Below are 24,607 nucleotides of genomic sequence, written 5' to 3' on the forward strand. Positions count from 1 at the left end.
AATGGGCAGGGAATGGGAACCATTGTAAAATCTTCCACCCCCCTACATTGTGGCCCCGCAGCAGCCTGATCCCGCTCAGGCACCAGTGGCACCAGGAATGCCTCCCAAGGTGGGGGATCCGCAAGCTCAGATGACCGCACCGCGCTGCCACCAGAGCAGGTGGCGGCATCCGCTTTCCCGCATGGCCACACGGCGGCAGTGCAGCCGCTGCCACAGGCATCTCCGAAAATTGAGGAAGGAAAGGTAGAAGTTTCTAGGGTCATCTCTCACCTGACACGTCGGACAAGGCAGAGAATGAGGAGGGCGACCATGGGGGAAAGTGAGGACGAGGAGGAAAAACCCAGCATCTATCCCTTATGACAGGTGCCAACAGCTCTGGGGGTGATTGGATACATGCACACCCCGATCGACACCAGTGATGTGAGGGCATTCAAAACGGAAATGGGAAAATTAATGGATGATCCTTTGGGGGTGGTGGAGAGGTTGGAAGAGTTTTTGGGAACCAGCATATACACCTACGAGGATCTCCATGCGATCTTAAGATCACTGTTTAATGAGGAGAGAGACATGATCCGGTTAGCCGCAATCAAGGATTGGGGAAAACAGAACCCGAATGGGGGGGCCGGGGAGGAACGGTGGCCAAACCAGAAGCCGTCTTGGGAAGCCCAGACAGAAGAGGGGAGGCAAAAGATGATAAATTTAAGAAATATGGTTATTCAAGGTATCTGGGAGGCGGTACCGAAGGGGCAGAACATGAGCAAGGTGCTCCAGGAATGTCAGGGGAAAGACAAAACCCCCACAGAGTAGTTGGAAAGACTCTGAAAGGGTATGAGAATGTACTCAAGAACAGACCCTGATTCCCCAGTGGGAATGGTGTTGTTAAAAACACAGTTTGTGGTGAAATCCTGGGAGGACATTCGGAAAAAGCTAGAGAAGATAGATGGGTGGCAAGAGCAGGGGTTACAAGAACTGCTGAGGGAAGCCCAGAAAGTATACATATGTTGGGATGAGGAAAAACAAAAGATTCAAGCCAAGGTTCTCATGGCGGCAGTAAGGGAGGCTCAGAAGCAGGAAAGGGGAAGGACACAGCGAAAAAGATGCCAGCAAACAAACCGAGTCCGTGCCAGGGGAGGGGCTCGGGCGAACAGAAGTGGGATGTTGAGTGCTTTTACTGCAAACAGAAGGGGCACATCAAATGGAATTGTCCCAACAAAGCCAAGGACCAGGCAATGTTCCAGGAAGATTAGGGGTGTCAGGGGCTTTTCAGTTTGGGGTCCAGAACATCGAGGGAGCCCTTGGTAAAATTAAGAGTGGGACCTCACAAAGAAGTGACATGGTTTATGGTGGATTGGGGGGCGGAATGGACAACAGTGCTACAGTTACCAAAGGGGTGCTCTCTGAGCAATGACTCTATGATGGTAACTGGGGCAAAAGGGGATCCTTTCGAAGTTCCAATCATAAAAATCATAGAAATAGACACAGGAAACAGAAAACACAGCGGAAATATTTTATTGGCCAAGGGTGCGGACTTTAATTTGCTGGGGCAGGACATGATGGTGGCCCTGGGGATTGGGTTGGCAGAGGAAAAACCTTGGCTCAAGGTGAGACTTTACGGCCTCACTGTTCCAGACGAGAAAAAGATAGACCCGAGGGTGTGGTATGTTCCAGGGGAAGCTGGGAGTCTGGACATAGAGCCGATTCGGGTTGAAATTGAAAGACCAGAAGACCCCATATGGGTCAAACAATATCCCAACTCCATGGAAGGGAGGAGGGGTTTGAAACCAGTGATTGATGAATTAATAAAGAAAGGCACACTGGAGCCGTGCATGTCTCGGCACAACACCCCAATTCTGGCAGTGAGAAAATCAGATGGCAGCTTTAGGCTGGTGCAGGATTTACGGGCTGTGAATCAGAGGACTACAACTTTGTTCCCCACAGTTTCAAACCCTTACACATTGCTGAACAATCTCACTCCTGAGGACACTTGGTACAGTGTAATTGACTTAAAAGACGCTTTCTGGACCTGCCCTCTCGCCAAGGACAGCCACGATTATTTTGCGTTTCAGTGGGAAGACCCAGAGACAAACAGGAAGCAGCAGCTCAGGTGGACTTTGTTGCCTCAGGGCTTTGTGGACTCTCCAAACTTATTTGGACAGGCACTTGAACAGGTTTTAAGTAATTTTGTAGCAACCGGAGGGACAAAGCTTCTACGGTATGTAGATGATTTGTTGGTCGCAGGTCAGGGGGAGGGGGAGGTAAGGGTGAGCACAATTGAGCTTTTGAATTTTTTGGGGGAAAGGGGGTTGAAGGTTTCAAAGTCAAAGTTGCAGTTCACAGAGCCCGAGGTCAGGTACTTGGGACACTGGTTAACCAAGGGCAAAAAGAAACTGGACCTGGAAAGGGTGGCAGGGATTATTGCCTTGCCACCCCCACAGACAAAAAGGGAGGTCAGACAGCTTTTGGGGTTGTTGGGGTATTGCTGGCAGTGGATTGAAAGTTACAGCAAAAAGGTGAAATTTCTCTATGAGAAACTCACCACAGACTGGATCAAATGGACACAAAAAGATGAGGAAGAATTCAGGGGAGTCAAGGAAGCACTCACGGCAGCACCAGTGCTGAGCCTCCCTGACGTGAGGAAACCCTTTCAGTTGTTTGTGGATGTGAGCAGTCACACGGCACACGGGGTGTTGATGCAGGACTGGGCGGGGGTCAGGAAACCTGTGGGTTACTTGTCCTGGCTTTTGGACCCGGTCAGCAGGGGCTGGCCCACCTGCTTGCAGGTGATTGTGGCTGTAGCATTGCTGGTGGAGGAGGCAAAGAAGGTAACCTTCGGCGCACTGTTGGTAGTATTTGCACCGCACAACGTGCAGGGCATACTACAGCAGAAGGCAGACAAATGGCTCACTGATGCAAGGTTGTTAAAGTATGAGGCCATTTTGATTCACTCGCAGGACTTGGAGTTGAGAACCACGACTGCGCAGAATCCTGCGCAGTTTCTGTTTGGGGAGGCTGCAGAGGAGTTGGTTCATGATTGCGTGGAGGTGGTCAAGTTGCAGACGAAGTTCAGGGAGGATTTGGAAGAAGAAGAATTGGATGAGGAGGAGAAGTGGTTAGTGGATGGGTCAAGCAGAGTGATTGAAGGGAAAAGAAAATTGGGATACACGGACGTGGATGGGAAAATGGGAAAGGTGATAGAAGCAGGTCCCCTGAATGCGAGCTGGTCCGCGCAAGCATGTGAATTGTACGCAGTTTTGAGGGCATTGAAGGGACTGAAAGGGAAAAAGGGAACAATTTTCACAGATTCAAGGTACGCCTTTGGGGTGGTTCACACATTTGGGAAAATTTGGGAAGAGAGGGGACTGATCAACACGGGAGGAAAGGGACTGATGCATGGGGAGTTAATCTGGCAAATTTTAGAAGGTCTAAGGGGGCTGGAGGAAATTGTGGTGGTCCATGTGAAGGGACGCCAGACAGGAATTCAGTTCTGGACCAGAGGGAACAACTTGGCGGACCAGGAGGCTAAAACCTCATTGATGGTGGTAAGTACCCCGGAGATCGAAAGGGAAGAAACCCCTGATGATCCTCCTCAGCTTTCCCAAAAGGAGATCGAATGCTATGAAAAGATCGGAGGTAAATTGAAGGAAGGTAAGTGGAGGTTACCTGATGGGAGGGAATTAGTTTCCAGAGGTTTTACCAGAAGGATTTTGCAGAAATTGCACCAGAAAATGCACTGGGGTGCACAAGCCCTGGCAGAGCAATTTCTGAAATTTTTCAGGTGCAAGGGAATTTATGAATTGGCAAGACAAGAGGTACAAGGGTGTTTGATTTGTCAAAAAGTAAACATGTCAAGGGCCAAAAAGGCTGCCCTGGGGAGTCGCCCCATTGCGTACTGACCATTTGAAAGAATTCAAGTTGATTTCATGGAATTGCCAAAAGTGGGAAGGTTAAAATTTATACTGGTAATTGTGGACAAATTGACTCATTGGGTAGAAGCCTTCCCCAGCTCACAAGCAATGGCCCAGACTGTGGCCAGAAAATTGTTAGAGGAAATTGTACCCCGACATGGGGTAGTGAATTGCATTGATTCAGATCAGGGAACACATTTCACATCAAAGGTTATTAAGCAGATGGCTGATGCACTGGGCATCCGATGGGAGTACCACACTCCATGGCACCCCAGAGTTCAGGACAAGTGGAAAGAATGAATCAGACCTTGAAGGCACAGTTTTAAAACTTTCCAAATTAATTTTGGAAACAAAGATGTCCTGGCTGAAGTGTCTACCTTCAGCACTGCTTAATATCCGAACCATGCCTCACTCAGAGATGGGGCTCTCACCGTTTGAAATGCTATATGGAATGCCATATAAACATGGAATGCCGGTGGGACACCCCAGATTTGTGGATGGTCAGATTCAACCATATCTGGTTGCAATCAACAGGAATTTACAGGAACTCTGAAAACAGGGAATAGTGCCACAGAGTGCTCCTCTGGGGGGTCGCTATTCACAAAATCGAACCTGAGGACAAAGTGTTTGTGAAAGTGTGGAAAGAGGTGCTGCTCTCTTCTCACTGGGAAGTCCTTTTCTTGTGCTCCTGACAACAGACACGGCTATTCGGACAGCGGAGAAAGGCTGGACACACGCGTCTAGGGTGAAAAACATCAAACAGCAGGAGGAAGCACCCGAGTGGAGGGTTACTCCTTCCCCTGGTGACTTGAAGATCAGACTCCAAAGTCCTCGTAAATGACTGACAGCGAGCAGGTAAGTTGTATACTGTCAGATTGTGTATGCTATCCGTTTGTACACTTTAAGTGTGAATAATGTCAAGGGGTTTTTGTTATTCATTGTAGAAGGGGACAGAGGCCAAAGGGACTGTGTACCCAGTGTTTAGAGGAGGAGCTTGAATTGACTGACCATATCCTGACCTTAGCCACCAATTTGGGTATCATTGAACTGGACTCGCAGGAGTGGTTTCACATTTTTCAAAATGTGGTGTGTGGGAAGCTTAGATCTCAAGCAGAAATCTTGGATGTGGAGTGCCAGAAATCCATCAGGGTCCCGTGCAGTTCCGATGCCATCAGTGTTACGGTGGGGCGCCTTTAAGAGGAGGTATGCGGCTAGGTCTGAGGGCGTGTTCCCCAAAGAATACGCCTGCTGCCGTGAAGATGGTCTTCCTTGCCGCTGGTGGCACCCCAGAGGGTGGAGGCAAAGGCAGAGGAGTACATCTGGTGGGAATCCTGATTGGGCTGAGCCTAGCTGTGTGCGGGACGCAGAGTCTGTGCACTGAGGTCCCAAGGAAAGGCGGAAGCAACAGCTCCGCAGATGAGTGCGGAAAGTACACTCAGGTGGTCCCAGTCGCAGGGGACGGGGGACACTCAGCATACCAAGCCCCAAAAGAATGTCTCAAGAGAACTGGCAGGTACTGTTGGAAGAATGGCACTCGAGTAAAATTATGTGAATTGGAGATCAGGACTTGCTGTATCAATCCCGAGGCTGGGCTAAGGAACGGGTAGTCAAGTGATCACAAGCATCAAATGAGGAAATGAAGCATGGAACCGATGTCAATCCCCATTTGTAACCAGTGTAACCAAACCATGTGGGTCGAGGGGAAGACAGAATCTATTTTTATTGCATATCACCAGGTGAACCCATTGTGTTATGACAATGTAAGGCAGGGAATATGCACGATGAATGGGACAATGTACTGGATGGCAAAGAATATGAAATTTGACAGTAAAATTACCCTGAACAAGGACCCGCTCATATTGGACCTGGCACTGGCAAATGATGACAGAGTGTGCCTACAATATGATAGGGTTGTTTGTTTTGCAAAAAATAAAAATAATGAGGACCCTGAGGGAAGGATGAGAGAGAGAACTCAGGAACTGAAACGAAGGGAGTCAGAATTGAGGAAACAGAGTCGATCAGGAATGATTGAAAACATTGGGTGAACAGTATGAAATACTGGAAAGACAAAATGCTGATGGGGAATTACCTTCCCCAGACAGAAACCTGTTCATTGATTTGATGCAAGAAATCGCAACAGAATTGGGTTTGTCGAATTGTTGGATTTGTGGGGGGCTGAAATCTGCAGAAAAATGGCCTTGGAAAGGGGAAGGTTTGGCTCCAGAGCAGCTCTTAAAATGGGACAATCCGAGGGTCTCAAAATTGGCACAGAGACCCGAGGGGTGGATTTTGGATCAAAGGGTAATTAGTACAATCTGTGTCAGTCGAGAGGGAAGAGAGTACACCAAGATGGTGGGATACACTCTGTGTGCATCTACCCTGACAGTGAACTCAGACACGAAAAGCAAGGTCTGGCAGCCAGAACCCCCTTTGGGGTATTGGAGCCGGAAGAACGAGACAAATTGTGAATGGGACAAAAGGATGGGATTGTGCTGGGTCAAAGGAGCCAACCCTTTCCAATCCTTGGAGGGTATGAGAGAATACTGGGGAGACCCAGGGAAAATAAATATTAAATGGAAAGCCCCTGATGGAATTTACTGGATTTGTGGGAAAAAAGCATACAGTGAGTTACCCCCAAGATGGAAGGGGTCATGCACTTTAGGCATGATCCGACCAGTCTTCTTTACCCTCCTGAAAACAAAAAGTAATCTGTTGGGGGCTCCATTATATGAGACCCTGAGAAGGGAGAGGAGACGCCTGAAAAAGATGATACCTGTGATAAGCGGTAAACAAACCTGGGAGGAGGAAGAGTGGCCAGCGGCAAGAATAATTGATTATTATGGGCTGGCCACGTGGGCTCAGGATGGAGGCTATGGGTATAGGACTCCGATTTACCTACTGAAAACAGATTGATTAGGCTGCAAGCAGCTATGGAAATTGTTTCAAATCACACCTCTGAGGCCCTGGATTTACTGAGTTGGCAGAACACCCAGGTACGGGCCTTTGTGTACCAGAATCGAATAGCTTTAGACTATTTGCTGGCTGAGGAAGGGGGAGTGTGTGGAAAATTCAATGAATCAGAATGTTATATCAAGATCGATGACTATGGGGAAACCATAAGAGGTTTGGCGGCCGAAATCAAAAAGGTGGCCCATGTCCCTGTCCAAAAATGGAATTCAATTTTACAATCTTCATGGTGGGACAAACTATTTGATGGGGCATGGTGGAACAAAGTGATGCTCTTTGTGCTCTGTTCAGTATCTGGAATCCTATTCCTCCCTTGTCTGATTCCATGCTTTATCAGACTGATCCACTCTGTGGTCCAGGGAATACAGATTGCTATAGTTCCCGTGGATTCAGAGGAAGCTTCCGGAGGCAACGCATCTAAGATCATGTGGCTGGGAGAAAGAAAGTATGCCAGCAATGCTGCAGAGGCATTGGCAAAGTTAGAGAATCAGGCAACTGTGAAAACGAATAATGTGGTGTATCAGGGCATCCCACAAGGGGAGTACCGAATAGTGTGAGGAAGTACTCTGTTTGTGAGGAACCCTTAGTGGTGATGGGTAGATGTAGGAAATTAAAAATTTAGCAATTTATGAGCATGAATTAAATTGGTGAAATAAATGGGAAGGGATTGTAGCATATGATAGAGATAATTCATGCTATTTATGTATAAAATATTGCAAAATCCAAGCTATGTCTTTGACCACCCGGCTGGGAGCAGAGTCTGATGTTTATTCAATTAGTTCCTGGACAACCTTAAGATAATATCAAGTCTGTTAACGTATGAATGAAATCTTCCCAGGCCATGATTGCTGACTTCCCTGGAATGTCAGGGCCACTCACAAGAGACCTGCACTTGGGAGATTGCATCTACCTCACTCAAGCACTGGTGCCACTCTGCTACATGTGAATGCGGACTCTTCTGAAGTGTTCAGACAACCATCTAGACACCTGGACTCACTTTTGTCTATTCCCGCACATGTATGGCCCCAGTTCTACATGTGAAGGGACACAAAGGAACATTCGGTCATCTCTGCCTCAGGCAGAATAAACTGTATATAAGCACACTGCATGAAGCAGTTGGGGTGAACCAGCAGGGAGACGCTGACACTTTGTTGGTCTGATCCAGGTTCACGCGGCACCGACACCCAGGGCTGACGCTGCCTTGGCTGTGGTGGTTTTTCTCACAATTCTATTTTGTTAAGGATTTAATAAAGCATTGCTAAATTTTCTTATAAATTTGGTTTCCGATTTGACCATTTATAACAATGAACACATTTCAAAATTAGAAATACATCAGCAGTACCTGTTTAAATCTCATTTCTGCACTTCCAATCTGGAATAGCATGATGGGGCAAGGGGTGTCAGATGTTGCATATGTGTGCAAATTTATCATCAGGACTGTTTGGGAAAACTGGAATATACATGTAAACTTAATATAAGATTTAATTACTTAATTAATCATAACCTCTCCATGGGCAGTGTTTGCACTGAGTTTGAGCAGTTTGAGCACAGGAGGAGGTGGTTTGCAAATGTCTGTGCTGAATGCAGGTGAGATGTCAGATCCCAGGGCTCTTAAGGGCCTGATCCATTGTAACTCTCCAGCTGCAGCATCCTGACAGCCTTGAGCTAGTCTGTGTAGGCAGATAGAAATGCCAAGGGAAAGTAAGTTCAGGAGAAATCCCTGTCCTTTAGCCTGTTTTTTCCCTTGTAAATTCAGTAAGCCCTGTGTATATTCAACAGGCTTAGTGCGTCTGGGTGTGGAAAAGGGAGGAGGGATTAAGAAGAGGGTTTTTCTAAATATCCTGTTCCATTCCTGTTAATTAAACTCATTTGAATTCTCTAAGCTATTAACAGCCCTGCCCATCTGCAATCCTTTCCCATTCATGCTGCAAGTCAATGTGCACATTTGAGAAACTGCCTGCTGCAGGTTTATCACACCACACAAGCACAGCACAAAGGGACTGAGTGCTTTCCCCACTTAACAGCAATGCATTATCCATGCTGGCTTCTCACTGAGTGTACCCAGAATTCAAGTGGTTTGCCATTCCCAAGACTCAGATTACTTGGCATGCTCAGTCAGCCTGCTGGCAAACGGGTCTGAGAAGGTTGCAAAACCTTACTGCAAAGCACAGAACATGCAGTCCAGCCTTCTGCAGAGAAAGCAAGCCCCTCTAGTTATCTCCTTGGAAAAGAAAAATGACCAAGTTTTAAAATTTCCTCCAGCTCATTCCAACAGTGCCGTCAGTCAGCACTGCAGGTTTTGTACTTTACAGGATCATCTTGCAAAAGGAAAAAGCTGAAAAAGTGGTGTTGGTGCTAACAAATACAGACACAAGTGTTAAAAATCTATTTTTTTATCATTTCTTCAAGGCTAATCCATGCCTCATTTTCTCCACACTCAGCTGAATAGGAGAATAGTGTTTGGAAAGCAGTGTGACCTACTCAGGAACAATGGGGTGATGGAGTGATAAAGAGATAGCTGCCTGACACAGTGCCTCAAAGACAGAGTGTCTCCCACTTCAATCATGCCCCTGCTCTCTAAGCCTAGTCTTTATTTAGAACCCTCTTTCTAAAGATACATATTGTGTTTAACTCATACAAAGAGTTTCTCAAATAATTTAAATGAAACTGTTTTCTCACCATAAATTAGGATAGGGATAGAAACGTTTTTCAAAGGGAAGTTAGGAAAAGAAAAAAAGGTTTTGAATTGAGACTGATTTTTATGATTTTTATGAGTGGGTCAGCTTTTGTAGAAATTTATGCATATTTTGGTGCTAGCTATTTTATTAGTTTACTTTTAAACTGTGCTGCAGGTGATATAAGGTGTCTGATACCCCTCCTTTCCTTTAAAGTAGGGAAGTTTTGTAAGTTGAAGTGTTGAGATCACCACCATTTTTCAGAGAGAAAATTCAAGTTAGGTTCACAAGTTGCAAGAGACCTGCTCTGGGCTTTGCCTTGTGACGAAGCTCCTGTCTAAAATAAATTTTGCCCAAATGTCAAGATAATGTTTGTATTAACTCAAAAAATGGAGAAAGGCTTTGGGTACTTGTAATCTACACTGAACTATGAGTAGAGAAAATAGATACTTTTATTGAAGCCATATATCTAAGTTTCACATAAGTGAAAATCAAGCTGAATATATTTTATTTTTCCCCTCTGGGGCCATTCAGTTACAGCTTTTCTTCCTCAAGTAGCTATTTATAGACCTGAATATAAAAACTGAATTTAGTGTTCTCATCACTCAGGAACTAAATACCAGAAAAATATCATACCTCTTCCCATCCTGACTTCAAATTTCATCCTGACTCATAAGAAAATGAATGTGAAGCAAAACTTCATATAACACATATAAATGATAGAACCTTCACCTTCTCCTTCCTATCTTTTGCTTTAGTCAAAGCAGCCATTCCACAAGACCAATTCCAAAGCTAACAGCTGCTATAGTACCTATTGTAAGGTGGGAATGGAAAGTGGGGCAGCATCAACAAGTTTTAGAAGATTTGTGTGCAATTATTACCGTGTGGCAAAGAGGGATAAAATGTCTCAACTCCACAAAGGGCTCATTTGGTGCTTACTAATATGAAAAAACAAATTCCATAATGTGATATCAATGCTGGTGCTGTCAAGTTACCAGCACACTGTTACATAACTTAATATCCAAAATGCTTTTTATTATGCTCATACTGCACAGTGATCATCCCATGGATGTAAGTGTATCGACATTATGTGAAAAATGGTATGGCTGTTTACTCCAAAATGCAGATTTTTCAAATTTAATTTTTCTCTCTTAGATGTTCTTGGGAATATTTCCACTGACCTCAGTAATTAGGGGCTAGACTCCTTTGAAAACTGCATCAAGAGTACCATGGCATTAAATACCACATACAGTGAGAGAAATAATTGAGAGAGATAATTGTAGATATATAAATGATCTGGGTTTTGCCAAGTCTGTACAGTTTTTAGGCATTTTGGAGATATTTTCATTTAATTTTCCAAGGTATCAAAAAGAAAATGCAAACTGCTGCAGGAAAAGCACTTCACTGCTTGAAGTGAGACATAACCTAGGCATCAAGCATAACCTTAAAGGTATTTAATAATTGAGTGAAAGCACTTCAAAGATTCTTGGAAAATACTAATCTCTCAAGCTTGGTTCATTGGCTTCCTATCTACAAAGTACTAAGCATCCCCACGGAGGAAACAATAAATAAATAATGCCATCACTATTACAAGTAAGCAGGGTTCATGGAAATGGAAAAACCCCTGTAACTGTGGTATTCTAACCCCAAGAAACTCCCTTATGAGCTACATGGAAAGAAAGAGGTACAGCATTTGCCCTAACATCTGTTTCTTTAAAGACTCCATCAGTTGAAAAATATTTCCTTATTCCTAAAAAAAGCAAAACTGATAAAATTAATTGCTTCTTTCACAATGCGGATGCCTTATAAATGCAACTTCTGTTTGTTCTTTTTTGCAGATGTTCTAGTGTATAACCACTCCCTTCATCATTTCTAGAAACACAACTGATTAACTTTTCCATCCAGCTTGACTTTAACCATTATTTTTGTTACTGGGTCCAAATGAGCATAAACTGGCATGAGAGCTGTACTCACCTATTCATGAACTTGTATCGGCGATGCAGGTAATAGATTTTTCTCCTGGAAGAACAGCAAAAATGAAGCCAGTCGAGAAGAAAACCCATCGTCAGTTACAGTATGAACTAGCAAGGAAGGAAAGGAGATTGAAGACAGAAGCCTGTAAGAGGTGGAGGAAGAGACTAAAAGAGAGATTAACAGAGCCATCACAGGAAGCCACACAGAAACTGGTGGCATTAGAATTGCCAGAAGGTCATAATTTTCCCATTGTCTCCTCCTTTTCTGCTATTTGTCATGTGTGGAAGATGGGGATTCGAAGATGTTTCTATTTCAGAGTTCATAAACTGTTGCAAGAATTCCATAGGACTGACACAAGTATGGATAAATTATATGATATCTACTAGTGAGTTATTAAAGCTGCATTTGGTGAAACATAAGGGGGAATCACTAGAAAAGCCAGGAAAGCTGTACCTTATGCTGCAATACACTGTAACACATGCAGTACAGAGCGGGATCTGTGGTTCCTCTTGGGATAACATCCCTTGAAACAGAATATAGGCTACACAAGCAAATGCACATGTGCTTAGCACCCTGCCAAGTGTGCAGCCACTCCCTCTGCCCCTCATTCAGGCTGGTTTCTGTTGTCAGTGCAATAAGCTTGTGTGAGAGCAAATGATGAGCAAGTGAGCAGACAAGGGGACACGAGCAGCCACATGCTGGACACACTCCCAACCTTTCTCCTGACCAGCCCTGCTGTGCAGAGCAGCCCCTAACCATCATGTGTACATCTAGGACTAGGAGTCCATGTCCTGGGCCACTCCCCTGCTGGCTGCTCTTGTTCTTCTCATATATGCCTATCATACCACAGCTGCCAGGATCTGACACATTGCCTTCAGCACAGAGATCGCATCTTCACGAGAGTTAAGAAAATCTGAGGGATCTTCAGTGTGGATTTGGGACTCATACTCCTTTCTGGAAAATTTGGGTGTCTGACCAGACTCTGATTTCCTCCTCCAGAGGCTGACTTTGTCATCCACTGAAGGTGATTGCTAAATCAAGGTGGTTTCTGTGTATTCTGAGAGGTTCCATTGTGTAATGCAGAACTGTACCACTTCTGGAAAATGAAGGCTTACACCACACATGTTCTAATCTATTGTAGTAGATGTTGTATAGGAATGTTGTTGGTGCCTTGGAAACAAGTCCTCTAAAATAAGACAACACTAATGCTTTATAAATTATTAAATAATTTGGTTAGCATTCCAGGTTAATTTTCAGAACTTTTGAACATTTTAATTATTAGAGTCCATATCATGCTGGTGAAGTAAATTTTTTAAAACTATTTCATGTTGGCCAGCCTTCTTTGGATAGTGTTATTTATCTTGCTCAACTCAATATACTCAATATCTTGCTCTGCTTGACCTTTCTCAGCAGAGAAAGGTCAAAGCTAAGTGTTTCTGAAGATGCCATCCACTTCTTGGTTTTGCTTCCAATATTCAGAGGTATCCACCACTTTTTCCCTCCTGCTTTGAAACAACAAGGATTTCATTCAGTGCTGCGTGGACATTGCACAATATCAACCTGAATAATCAGGAGCAATAAGCAATCAGCAGCTCTTAAAGCAAGGGCTTAGACAAAGGCATCTGGGAACACACCACCTAGACTTGTGGACATTTTGTAAAATTCTTTTGAAATGGTAAAGTGTACTGTTGTTTTTAAGAAAAAATTAAAGAGCCTGCCCAGCAGTCACTAGTGAATTGCCATGATTTCCTCTTAACAATGCTGTAGTAATTCTCTCTCTATGGATGTGGAAAGAATGAAGCCACCATCCTGAAGCAGTTCAAGAAAACCTCAGTCTTTTAAAGCTTTCTATGTAATCTGTATGACACCTACATTGTTATCTGCTGAGTGATCAGGAAAGAATAAGCTGCTCCATGACTAAATTCAAAGTTCCTGGTGTATTTCTGAATCATGAGACCTCGCTCCACTGCCAGAGCAGGTCCATCTCAAGGAATGCCACAGAAGTCAAAGAGGGCACCCTTTTGGCCTAATGCATTGTTTCTATGGCTGGAACACTTTAAAAAAAGAGTATTACTATCCTCCAATGACTTGTGATTGCTTTCAGAATTTCCTCTTTAGCAATAAAAGCACAAGGAAGAACAGTTGAAGATTTGCTGTGAAAATGAAAACAAAATAAATACAAAATAAGCCTGCAATTTTGTCCTTTATACATATCCACTTTTCCTTACGAGCTCTCTACTGCTACAGGGTGTCTCATATCAGAGGCATTTTTCATACTTAGGAAAGAAAAAACAGAAGGAATCCTACAAAGGCACCAGCTCACTAGTTGCATATTCTGGGTCTGATTCTTTTCTTGTTCAGGAGTAATTCCATTAAAATCAATGGAGCTTTATATTACAAACCCTGCTAATTGAAAGAAGAGTCAAGGCCTCTCAGTTCATGGGTTGTGGTCAGTTCCAGAAGCAGTCTTTAAGCTACTTTAAGAGTTATGATAACCAGCAGAGTAAAAGCAATATTTTACATAGAAAATTTCATAGCCCAACATGCAAACAATATTAATCAATTATAAAAATGGCTTGAATTTCAATGTGGAATTATCTGGTTATCAGTAGTATTGAATATAAGTTCTCTATTTTCTCCACAGAAAAAAACCATTCATAGCTTAAATTGTTTTCCTATGAGATGAGATACTTATTTATACTTATTTATGGGATACTAACTACATACTATACAAGCAATTTACAGGTGCATACCAGATACGTCAAACAGACATGCACTTTCTGTGCTGCCTTACGTACCTGGATCTTCTTGACCTCCCATTGATTTCAATGAAATGTCCATTTAAAAAACAGCAGCGCACAAGTATGCAGGGGGCTCCAGCATTGAAGGGGTTAAAGGGCCTAAGGACAGAATACCCCATGAAAACAGCTGCACTGCTACAGCTCATCTTAATCTCAAACCAGTATTGTACCGAAATTGTAGGCTTTAACAAGAAACAGCAATGCATGTGGTATCTAAGGAACTCCATTTATATTTCCTAAAGGTGTGTGGTATCTTATAGAAGAGCTTTTTTACAGGCATTTTGGTGTTATTATCACATTAACTTTACAGTATAGCGTGGTTTTGGAGGTTGAGACAAAATACAGCTACACCTACCTGAAAGGCATTCTTACATTCATTAGTTCAGCATATTTGCCCAGGACCTCCCAAGGGGCATGCAGTTTCACAAAGATGATGTCACTGTTTGTTAGGGATGACTGCAAAAGAGAAACAAAACAGCCACCAGAGCTTACTTTTATAAGTAAAAAAGAAAGAAACCATAGTCAGTGGTCAATGTGATGTGTCACAATCCCATATTCTTCTTGAAATGTTGTATCAGTATTTTGTCATCCCATTTTTCTTCTGCTGTCCTGAAAGCCATGCGTGCCTCCTTTACATGGAAAAGAGGACATGGAGGGCAGACAGATGCATCCATGGGTTAGCTGAGTGTGCATCTCATGAAGAAAACTTTATGCAGGGTGTGCACATCAGCATGGCTGCTACCTAACAGAAAGCTGTCTGGCAAAGACCTGAGGATGTGCAGCAAAGAGGAGAAGAGGAATTTAGCTCTGTTTGCATTCAGGAGGAGACACAGTGCTCTGCAAGAAAGCTACAGCAGGTTTGGCTGAACACAGAGAGCCACATGACAATACTGGAAGATTAAATGTTCAAATTCTAATGACTATTAATTCCAATGGATATTAATTAATAATAAATTTTCATGAAGTTACATATAATACAATTTTAGACATTCAAGTGGATGACATTCCAAGAAATAGGTAAAGGTGTACTTAGTATGAGAAAAGGAAAATATGATGACAGAAAACCAGGCAAGAAAATTGTTAGTTTGCTTTGGGGATGATTTCCTAGATTTTTAGATATTGTCCTATATTCAATGTTTCTCACATAAATTCTTGGTTAACACAACTTACTAGAAGTTCTTAAATCTGGTATTGTTTATCTGGAAACTACTGTGACTTTACAGGTGGGAGGCTGACATTTATACTTTTTACACTCTCCCTCCACTATCCTGATAGATGCTGAAATTATTGAATTTGCATGTCCGTGTCCTTAGAGTGGGTAAAATTGTATTACTACTTTGTGACATGATAGGAATGAAAACTCCAACATTTAAGATACATATATATGATTTTATTCAGCACATCAAAAACCAAATAAACAAATAAAAACCAAAACAAAAAAAAAGGAAAAAAACTCCACCCAACCCAATCACTATAGAGTTAACATTTTATGAACAACTACAGTATTGGACCATAATAGACATAGAGAGATATTTGTACTCAAAATATTACTGGGGTGCAAATATGGATTTGACATACAAAGGAATGAGTGACTTTATGGTGCTAAAAACTGCAGGAAAAAAAAATCTTTCTTCTTTGCTGACGAATTTTTGAAAAATATTTCAGTAAAAAATGACACAACAGCAACAAAATGCCCCCAAGAGACTTGCTTCCAAGACAATGAATTCACTTGCACTCTTTCCCTGACTTTTATGGATTCTAAATCAGGCTTTAATTATGTTTTTCTTTATAGGAACATTTCACAAATTAGCTTTTATTTTCCCATGCGAATTTAGCAAGGAGATACCACAAAACCAAAACTTAATTCTGCCACTCTAAAAATCTCCTGCAAACTGCTTTCTCAAAGGTGAGGTTAAGCCAGCAGTGGATTGGCAATTTTGTCCAAAATAGCTTGGATTAAAAAACAAAACAGAACAGAACAAAATCCACCCAGCCTCAAAAGAACTATCCCAGAAGCCCAACATGCAGAAAGAAACTGCAGTACTGACAGACTAATAAAACTGAGAAATCGGGGAAATTTATTAAAAAGAGCTTCTAAACTTAGTGATGGCTATTAAACAGGAAGTTTATAGGTATTTTCCAGCATATTGTAGTTTGAGCCTTACTAGATATGGGAGCCACACATGACTTGTGAAGATGCTGTTTCACAAGTGAACACTATCTAAATTTGGTATCTTATTTGTTATGTGTTTTCATGTAGAAACAAGAAAAACTTCTGAATGGTTATCACAATACAGATGTTTAAAGAATATTTTTTTACTCCACATCTTGCAATGTTGGCACATTAAAATGTTTTCAAAATGACAATCAGCTTTGCCAACAGAAGGTCTAACCAACAGAAAATCTAATCAAAATACACTTGGCAGGTTCAGTTATATTCAGAAAAAAAAGAAATAATAATGCTAAATTATTAATATAAAAATCCATTTCTCTTGGGTTTTCTCATGTTAAGTGCTCATAAAGGAAAGCACTAAGCAAGGCTGAGAAAAGCAAGGCTGGAAAAAACAAGACTGAAAAGAGAATAACAAATCCAGATGGAGGACAAATTGAATGAGATGTCACACTCACCTAATCTAAGGAGTAAATAGCTAACCAAAATATCTGGAAAAACAATAGCATCTTCATTACAAAAATACTTTAGTGAATGGAATCTCCTAAACTGTCTTGGTTAGATTAGTATTTAGACTCAGTGTCCTTCATCTTAGAGGAACATAGAGAATAGAGGAACATTTTTCTGTCATAATTGACTTTCAAGGGTTGGCTTGTTAAATGATTGGGAGAAGTAAACTCAATTTCACCTTATGGGAACATGCAAACAAAAATCAATGCAACATTACTCCCCTTGGAAACTTAAATAAGACTACTATTGACATGATCAATTTGCTATAAAGTGATGTCCAGATAATGAAGAAAGAAAACAAGAGGAATTAAGGGGGCAGACCAATGAGATAAAACACTTTAGCAAACACAGAAATAGAATAAATGTTTGGAATTTACCTGTAGCACCATATCACAATGCAATAATTCTCAGGCCACCAATACTCAAATAAATTTGTTGTTTTGAACTGATTTATTGAGGAGGAATATCCATAAAAAACCTGGTTTTCCTCTGGTCACTAACAAACATTCTCAGTGGTCTTCAGAACAGTGTAAAGCCAGGATGATGAGACTTACCAGCATCAGACAACTGTAGACTCATCTGGGGTGGGAGGGACCTCTAGGGTTCATCTGGCCTAAGTCTCTGGCTAACTTAGATCAGCCTGCTCAGACAGGAGCTTGTCCCATTGACTACTAAATATCTCTACAGGCAGAGATTTCACAGCCTTTGGGCAACTCACTGACTGAAACTAGCTGGAGAAAAGGATATTTTCTGTGGAAGAACTGCTCTCTTCCATAGAGAAATGTTGGCTTAAAACTACCACTTTCTAGACTTGTTTTCCTTTAAAAACACCCTTAGTTGTTACAAGAACTGTTTTTAATCATTGTTCTCATTGAGAAGTGGTAGCAAGGTACATTTAGTTTAATTGACCTGATCTTCAAAATAGGTTTGTGTGGTAGAATTCAGATCACCAGAGTCTGAGTTACAGGTAGTCAATACACATTTTGGCTTCACTGACAAGCATCATTAATATAATTGCTGCCAGTCCTAGAATACAGGCAGTACTACAGGTACACATATTATAGACTTCCCCTTCTGGCAAGGCTCCCTTTCTATTTTATCATTAAGTGTTTAAAGATGTTGCTATTTCCCAAAGAAATCCAATCAATTGCAAACACATTTAAAAACAAAGCTACATTTTCTTCTCCATTGTCACTATGTAAGGAGTGAAAAAGACTAAAGCATGGGCCATTTCTGTAACTCCAAAAGCAGAAACACCTGCTGTGGTGAGTTACTGTTGTCAACTAGGTCAAGGAAAGCTTGTAAAAGGTCAGGTTGTCCTTCTTCTAAAGCAGGCACAGAGCGATGCCAACTGCTGGTTAAGTTGTGGCTACTAAACGCCCATGTATTCCTGAAAGAATTCTAAGGTCTTTTGATGGCAGGATTTAAATATATATGTATTTGCTATTGACCCGACTCTGCTCATTCTGCACTTATCATTGGTAGTCTGAATAGAAGCAGAGTTATGCTGACATGGAATGTCTCCTGAAAAGCTCATATTTTGCTCTATTTGCAGGCTGCCTTCCAGGATCAAGGCTAAAGATTAGTATCTTTTGTCAAATATCATCTTGAACATTCTCCTCCTCCTTGCTAATTTTAGTTCATTATCAGTAATATTGTCTAGTCATTTCAAGACAAAAGCAGCTGTAGGTACTCACCTTGATTTAAGCATTTCTTGAGTCTAAAAGATAAGAAAGTTGAGAAAACCTATTCAGAGCATATAACCTTGCAGAAGGTTAAAATTACAGTGGCTCTAATTGAATGGTGCCATTGTTTATTTGCCTTGAGGCTACTAGGCAGGTTTTCATTCATGTATGCAAAACAATAGGGTGAAAAAAAAAGGCAGAATTTACCATTAAGGTGTTTCCCCTATCATCATTTAAGAGAAAAATTCTCAAGGCTGTATCTCTCTTCACATTTAAAAGCCTTCCTCATGAAAGTAAAATGAGATAAGTAAGATTTTGAAACCAATTTAACAACCAGAATTAATGTCATCTGCTTTAGGAAGATCCTGCAAGGCAAGTGAAAAATGCAGAACAGAAACAGTTCTTTACATTTGGGCAAATTTCTGATAAGACCATAATGCAGGGAAAAACAGAAAAGGAGACAAAATCAACATACTTCTTCCAGTAACAATTCTCTCTGTAATATAGCTCTGTATGATGTCTGAGTGCAGAGTAGTAAATAGTCACTACTACATGTTCCACTGTTTTTGAGAATTACTTAGCAGCACATATTGATTTGCCATGTGGAGTGAATTAAGTGGAAAAACAAAACCCAGCAAATTTTAGTTGATTAAACTGTTCTTCCTCTGCAAAACCAAAGTAAATGTAAATTCATGTGGGCAATTCCATGGAGCTGGAAAAACAGAAAGTTTATTCTGCCAATGCTTTTCCAGTGCATACATTACTACTGGGCAATTATATAGATACTGTCAATATATGTCTGGTTTCAGGGAAAATACTGCATACTCACAAACATTAGCCTCCACGTTCATGCTTCTGAGGAGCCTAATGAACAACAGTGCCAATATGTTTCACACATGTACCTTCAACAAAAGCATGGGTTTAGTGCAAAAGGGGAATATTTTGTTCTCATTTTAATTTGGATATTAAGAAGCCTTTGACTTGCAAGAAACTGTAAGGCAAAAGCAGTAATGATGAAAATAAGAATAAAAAGATAGCCCTAGGTAAAAAATAGGAAGCTGTTGATAAAACCAATTTTGACCTGAGGACACTGACATGTGAAATGCAGAACAACTTGATCTAAGGAGACAGAGGCACATGAGTACAATTTAGAATGATTTTTATGTTAAATTTCATGACAAAATATGATGATGAAGTAAAGTGTATTTTCTTTTACTTTGCAAAGTACTTGCAAAGGTCCTGCTCCAGTGAAGTTAGTAATGCAGGCAGGTGGCTGCTTCCTGCCAGCATTCAGGCAATGTGTCATCTAATCCAGATCAGAGCAGGTGTCATTGTTACAGTGCCTAATTTCTGGCAGCATATGACAGGATCTCAATTGTGGAACAGAGCAAGGGGAAATGCTTGCAATGTCCTTCTATGTAGACAAAAATATGTGAGTGGGAGGACAGCTTCAAGAACAGGGTAGGTTACTTGAGTAGAAGTAAAATGCAAATACTATCTCACTGCTCAGATTTACTGTGCAATGATGAGCTCACAATCTGCAGTAGAGAAATACAAATTCCTGTAAGATAAGAAACCACATCAGAAGGAAGTCTTTAATTCCAACAAATGTCATCTAAATCCGCAGAATGGGTCTTACAGTAAGGTAACTTAGATGTAGTAAATCAACCATGGAAACAATATCCTCTGACTTGGACTGCACTTCTGAGAGAAAAGAATTAGAAATATCTGCAGCATGACTGTCTTAATGGAAAAGGTTGATATGACTGTGAGGTAATGATAAAACATTTCTTGATAATTCCATCAGCAAATACTGAATGAATGCAGGTTAGACCCATCTAGGTAAGATTTCTGTGACAATATAGCTAATAATATGGATTTTATCTGACAAATATCCTTTAATTCCTTTGGACTGGAAAATTACTAGAAACATGGGAAATCATTATTTGCAGATTTAAACTGCAGATAGCAAAAATCTCTGAGCAGAATAGTGCATTTTTACTTATGAAAACAGTATTTGACATTGTCTCTAATGAAACATCAGTTATGGGCTCAAATTTTAGATTAAAAAAGTTAGTACTTTATGTAGTCATAGTTGACATCATCAAATCTTTTTGACTGTTCTGTGGGCTTAAGAAAGGCCTCTTAAGTACATTATTTTTCTTTTGGCATCACAGGCCATTAAAAATGCAGCACACAATTGAACTGTATTTTATAAGGCAGCTTCCTTTGTGATTTATCCCAAGTGTAAAATATAAAGCCAATATTTTCCCAATATGGATTTATTTCTCATTAATAATTTTCTTGAAGTAGAAAATACTTATATTTAATGAATTGTCCATTAAATATTCATGTTTGCATTTAGAGGCTCGTTGGAAAAACATTGCTTTGGTAAAGAAAAAGTCAGTTTATATTTTGTCCAACAGTTAATTTCACAAACATGATAATTAATAAAACACACAAAAAATGCAGGCAGGCTTATGATAGCTTTTTCTTACACATAACTTAGAGAAAACTGAATAAGCTGCTTATTGCATCACAGAATAATATAGGCCATCTAGTCAAACCTCCTGCTCTAAGCAGGGACAACTAGAGTGATTTGTGGGGTCTTGAATATCTCTGTGGCTGGAGACCTTGCAACCTCTCTGGGCACCAGAGTGTCTCTGGACAGAAAGATGTCACAGCTGAACTTCCACATGGATGCAGAAGTCTTGGCAGCAGCCCTGGTTCTGAGCACCTGCCCATGCTCCAGCAGTGTGAAGCTCTTTGGTTGTTCAGCTCCCTCTGCAGAGTCTTGTTTTTCAGCTCATACAATCAAGGAAGACAAGAAATACATACATGACTATCAATCTGTACTCCAAAGTCCTCTCAGCACCCACACTTTCCAGGAGGCAGTGAACTGCCCTGCGGCTCTCTGTACACCTCTGTGTTTGATGGTGCAACTCAAAATTCTTTCTAAAGGGAGACATGCATGAGCTCAACGAGAGCACAGCTGAGGAAGAGAATACTCTTAAGGTCCCTGTCAGTTCAATTCAGTCCACATGACACAAGCCCCAAGTTCTTCAAGCCAGCTACACACCACCACATGAGTAACTACAGACAGAGGCGTTAGCCCATGCTGTAGGGGAAGCAGTGGGGTAATGCAAATGCTTGTTAGCACAGCTTGTTATCTTGGGTGCAGTCCCACGCTGGCATGAATAGGATAACTGCATGGACTGGCAACACCTGGGTAGGTTTCTGCACCATTCCTGGCTGTGCAGGACACATGTGTTCCTCTGCTCTGCAGGGAACTCACAGGACTACACTCTCACTGCTCCTTCTCAGACTTAATACAGCTTCTAATTTTCCAGGGAAGAAGTAGCACCAAAGGAAAACCAGTTAAATGAAGGGGAAAGATGCATGAGAAGAATGCGAATTACTCACAACTCTACCAGCTTCTACCATAAACTCTGCTAGTCTGGGCGACTCAAATGCTTGTTCACTCATCTAATATCTCAATTTTCTGTGCCTTACTTACCTTACTGCAATGATTACTAGAACTGGAAAGGGTTTGAGGAGCCATCTTCTAATAATTCAGTTCACATTGTTTTAATCATTGCTGCAAAACTTTCCTGCCTTCCTCATTTAAAGGCAGAGACATGAGCAAGACATTTCCCCTTTCTTCTTCTACTTTATACATACTGTTATACAGTTGTTATATTTCTTTAATAAGATGGACAAAGTGAATTTCTGAGCAACTGCATTCTGTAGTCTTACTAAGGTACTCCAAAGATCTGATACACTAAAAGGATTCAAACAAAATTTTACAAGGAAAGTTGTCTTGTAAATATGCCATATTTACAAGACAACTTGTAAATTGTTGTTGCATATGGTAGAGCATATGATAGAGCAGCCATCTCTTCAGGCATACCACCATTACTACATGAAAGGGAAGTTCTTTCCAAAGCAAAATGTGATGCTGAGAATAGGCTTAATTGCCAATATTCAGTCGACAATTTTTTTAAAAAAAATTAGACAAATTGACTTTCTTTTAAATCCCAAACCATGTTAAGACTGTATAAGACTTCCCACAAAAAATTAAATATGGAACCCCAAGAGATAAAGGCAAATCCATCTTAATGTGTTGTCTTCAGCAAACCACAGTTTCATGTTGATCATAAAAAGAAATCTCACAGTTTAATGCAGAATGGAAGTTTCTAATAATTGATGGTGTACATGATTGTACATTGATGACCTGTCTGCTCAGCTAAGCTCAAAGTAATTTGACCTCTATGTAATTAGATCATTTGATGTTAAAAACCCACACATCCGAAACAGAAGAAAACCCCCACTTTCTTAAGCAAAGACAGAGTAATTATAATCTAACTGGAGACAAGGTGAAATTTAAATACATAATGTCTCTAAACTAAAAAGGAAAAATTCTGGATCCTCTGTGCATCCTTCATTTGTTAGACATGCTTTAAATGAAACAAGGTCGAGGTATGACAAGGGCAAATTATGAATTTGCTTCAGACTGTTCTAATTTATTGTGATAAAGCAATGCCCATACATGGCACAATGAATTGTCAAGGCAGACACCTAAACATGACCTCTGCTATCGATCAATTATTGCTGCTCCCAGCGTGCCTACTGACATAAGGTACTGGATGAAAACACCTCCTGTATGACACAGAAGAGCAGAGCAGCACCAGATGGAGCTCAGTATCTTAATGGTTCAGATAAATGTGATAGAGCACAGAGAGGATTTCCTCTCCTAGTTCAGAGCTCTGATATGCAGATTTAATGAGAGGAGTTGCAGAAAAAAACAAGAAAACAGTCCTCTTTTTCTTGAAAGACAACATCACTATCACATGAGATAATGCTAGTTTTGATTTGATAGCATATGTTGCAAAGAGGTGGTACTAATCCTGAAATTGTTTGCAGAAAAATTTGGAGTTTTCAGATGCCTATGATGCGTGAAATGAAGGCCACAAGTAACACATACACTAGCAAAGAATCCCCTTTCCAAATTCACTTGTACCATAGAAACTGCTGAAATGAAGATTCTTTACTTAATAGACCATACTGTCCTCTCTAGGGATAAAAAAAAAATAAATTTGTCTTCAAGAAGCTCCCAGCTTACAAAAGGCAGCTTGTTCAGTGTGGGAAAGTACAAATGTCTTTTTTATCTATTGAGAGATAAATAGTTCTAGCTTTTTTGGGGTTTTTTTTTGTATTTTGCCCATTTCTTATAAGGGCTGTGCCTCTCAGAGCTGCAGCAAAGAATTCACAGCCCATAACAGAAGTTACAAAAGAGTTTTTAGCTCTTTGGTACTATTCAGATCCTTTTATTCAGTGCAAAATTTTGGAGTGGAATTGAAATTCTCATCTATTGTACCTCTGGAACATGTATGCTTACAGCAATCTGTTTCGTTCTCTTCTACAGGGAAGCAGAGAAACGTAACATGGAAATAAAATCAATATCTCACTTCACTTAATAATCCCAGTTTTTCAAGCTCTTTATAGATGCACTGTGATAGACATTTTCTTCTATTACAGAGATTTCATGACAAGAAAATGAGAATTCCCCTAGATAATTTTTGTAATAAGTCAATATGGCCCATACATGAATGGCTCTGTAGACAATAATAATTTTGTTGAAAGGAATTTTCTTAAAAGCATGGCATTTTGGGCCCAATGAATATTATAAAAGATATTTCAGAATTGAAGGGAAATTCCATTAGTGTCGCATCACTAGAAAACAGGGAAAATTTTGCAAATTGCAGAACAGTATCTCAACAAACCACCTCTTAGGGTATTATAATTGCGCACACACTGCAGGCTGTTATTCCTGTCAAATATTTAAAATTTAACATCCAGTGTATCTGAGAAATGTAGTGTAGGAATGTGCTTTGCATCATTTGATGCAGCTTTGCAGAGT

The 24,607-nt window shown here is 41.0% G+C and overlaps 1 protein-coding gene across 1 annotated transcript in view; it reads right to left on the minus strand.

Annotated features, from left to right (window-relative positions):
* ANO4 (anoctamin 4) overlaps positions 1 to 24,607 on the minus strand; it is a 187,298-nt gene that overhangs the window by 65,892 nt on the left and 96,799 nt on the right. The window contains exons 6-8 of the mRNA XM_066549687.1: positions 14,678 to 14,778; positions 14,320 to 14,421; positions 11,522 to 11,566 (exon numbers count right to left, since the gene is read on the minus strand). Of these exons, the coding sequence (XP_066405784.1) occupies positions 11,522 to 11,566; positions 14,320 to 14,421; positions 14,678 to 14,778 (248 nt within the window). The remainder of the gene's footprint in view (positions 1 to 11,521; positions 11,567 to 14,319; positions 14,422 to 14,677; positions 14,779 to 24,607) is intronic.

Source organism: Molothrus aeneus, chromosome 5 (genome assembly GCF_037042795.1).
Source record: "Molothrus aeneus isolate 106 chromosome 5, BPBGC_Maene_1.0, whole genome shotgun sequence".
Classification (NCBI taxonomy): Eukaryota; Metazoa; Chordata; class Aves; order Passeriformes; family Icteridae; genus Molothrus; species Molothrus aeneus.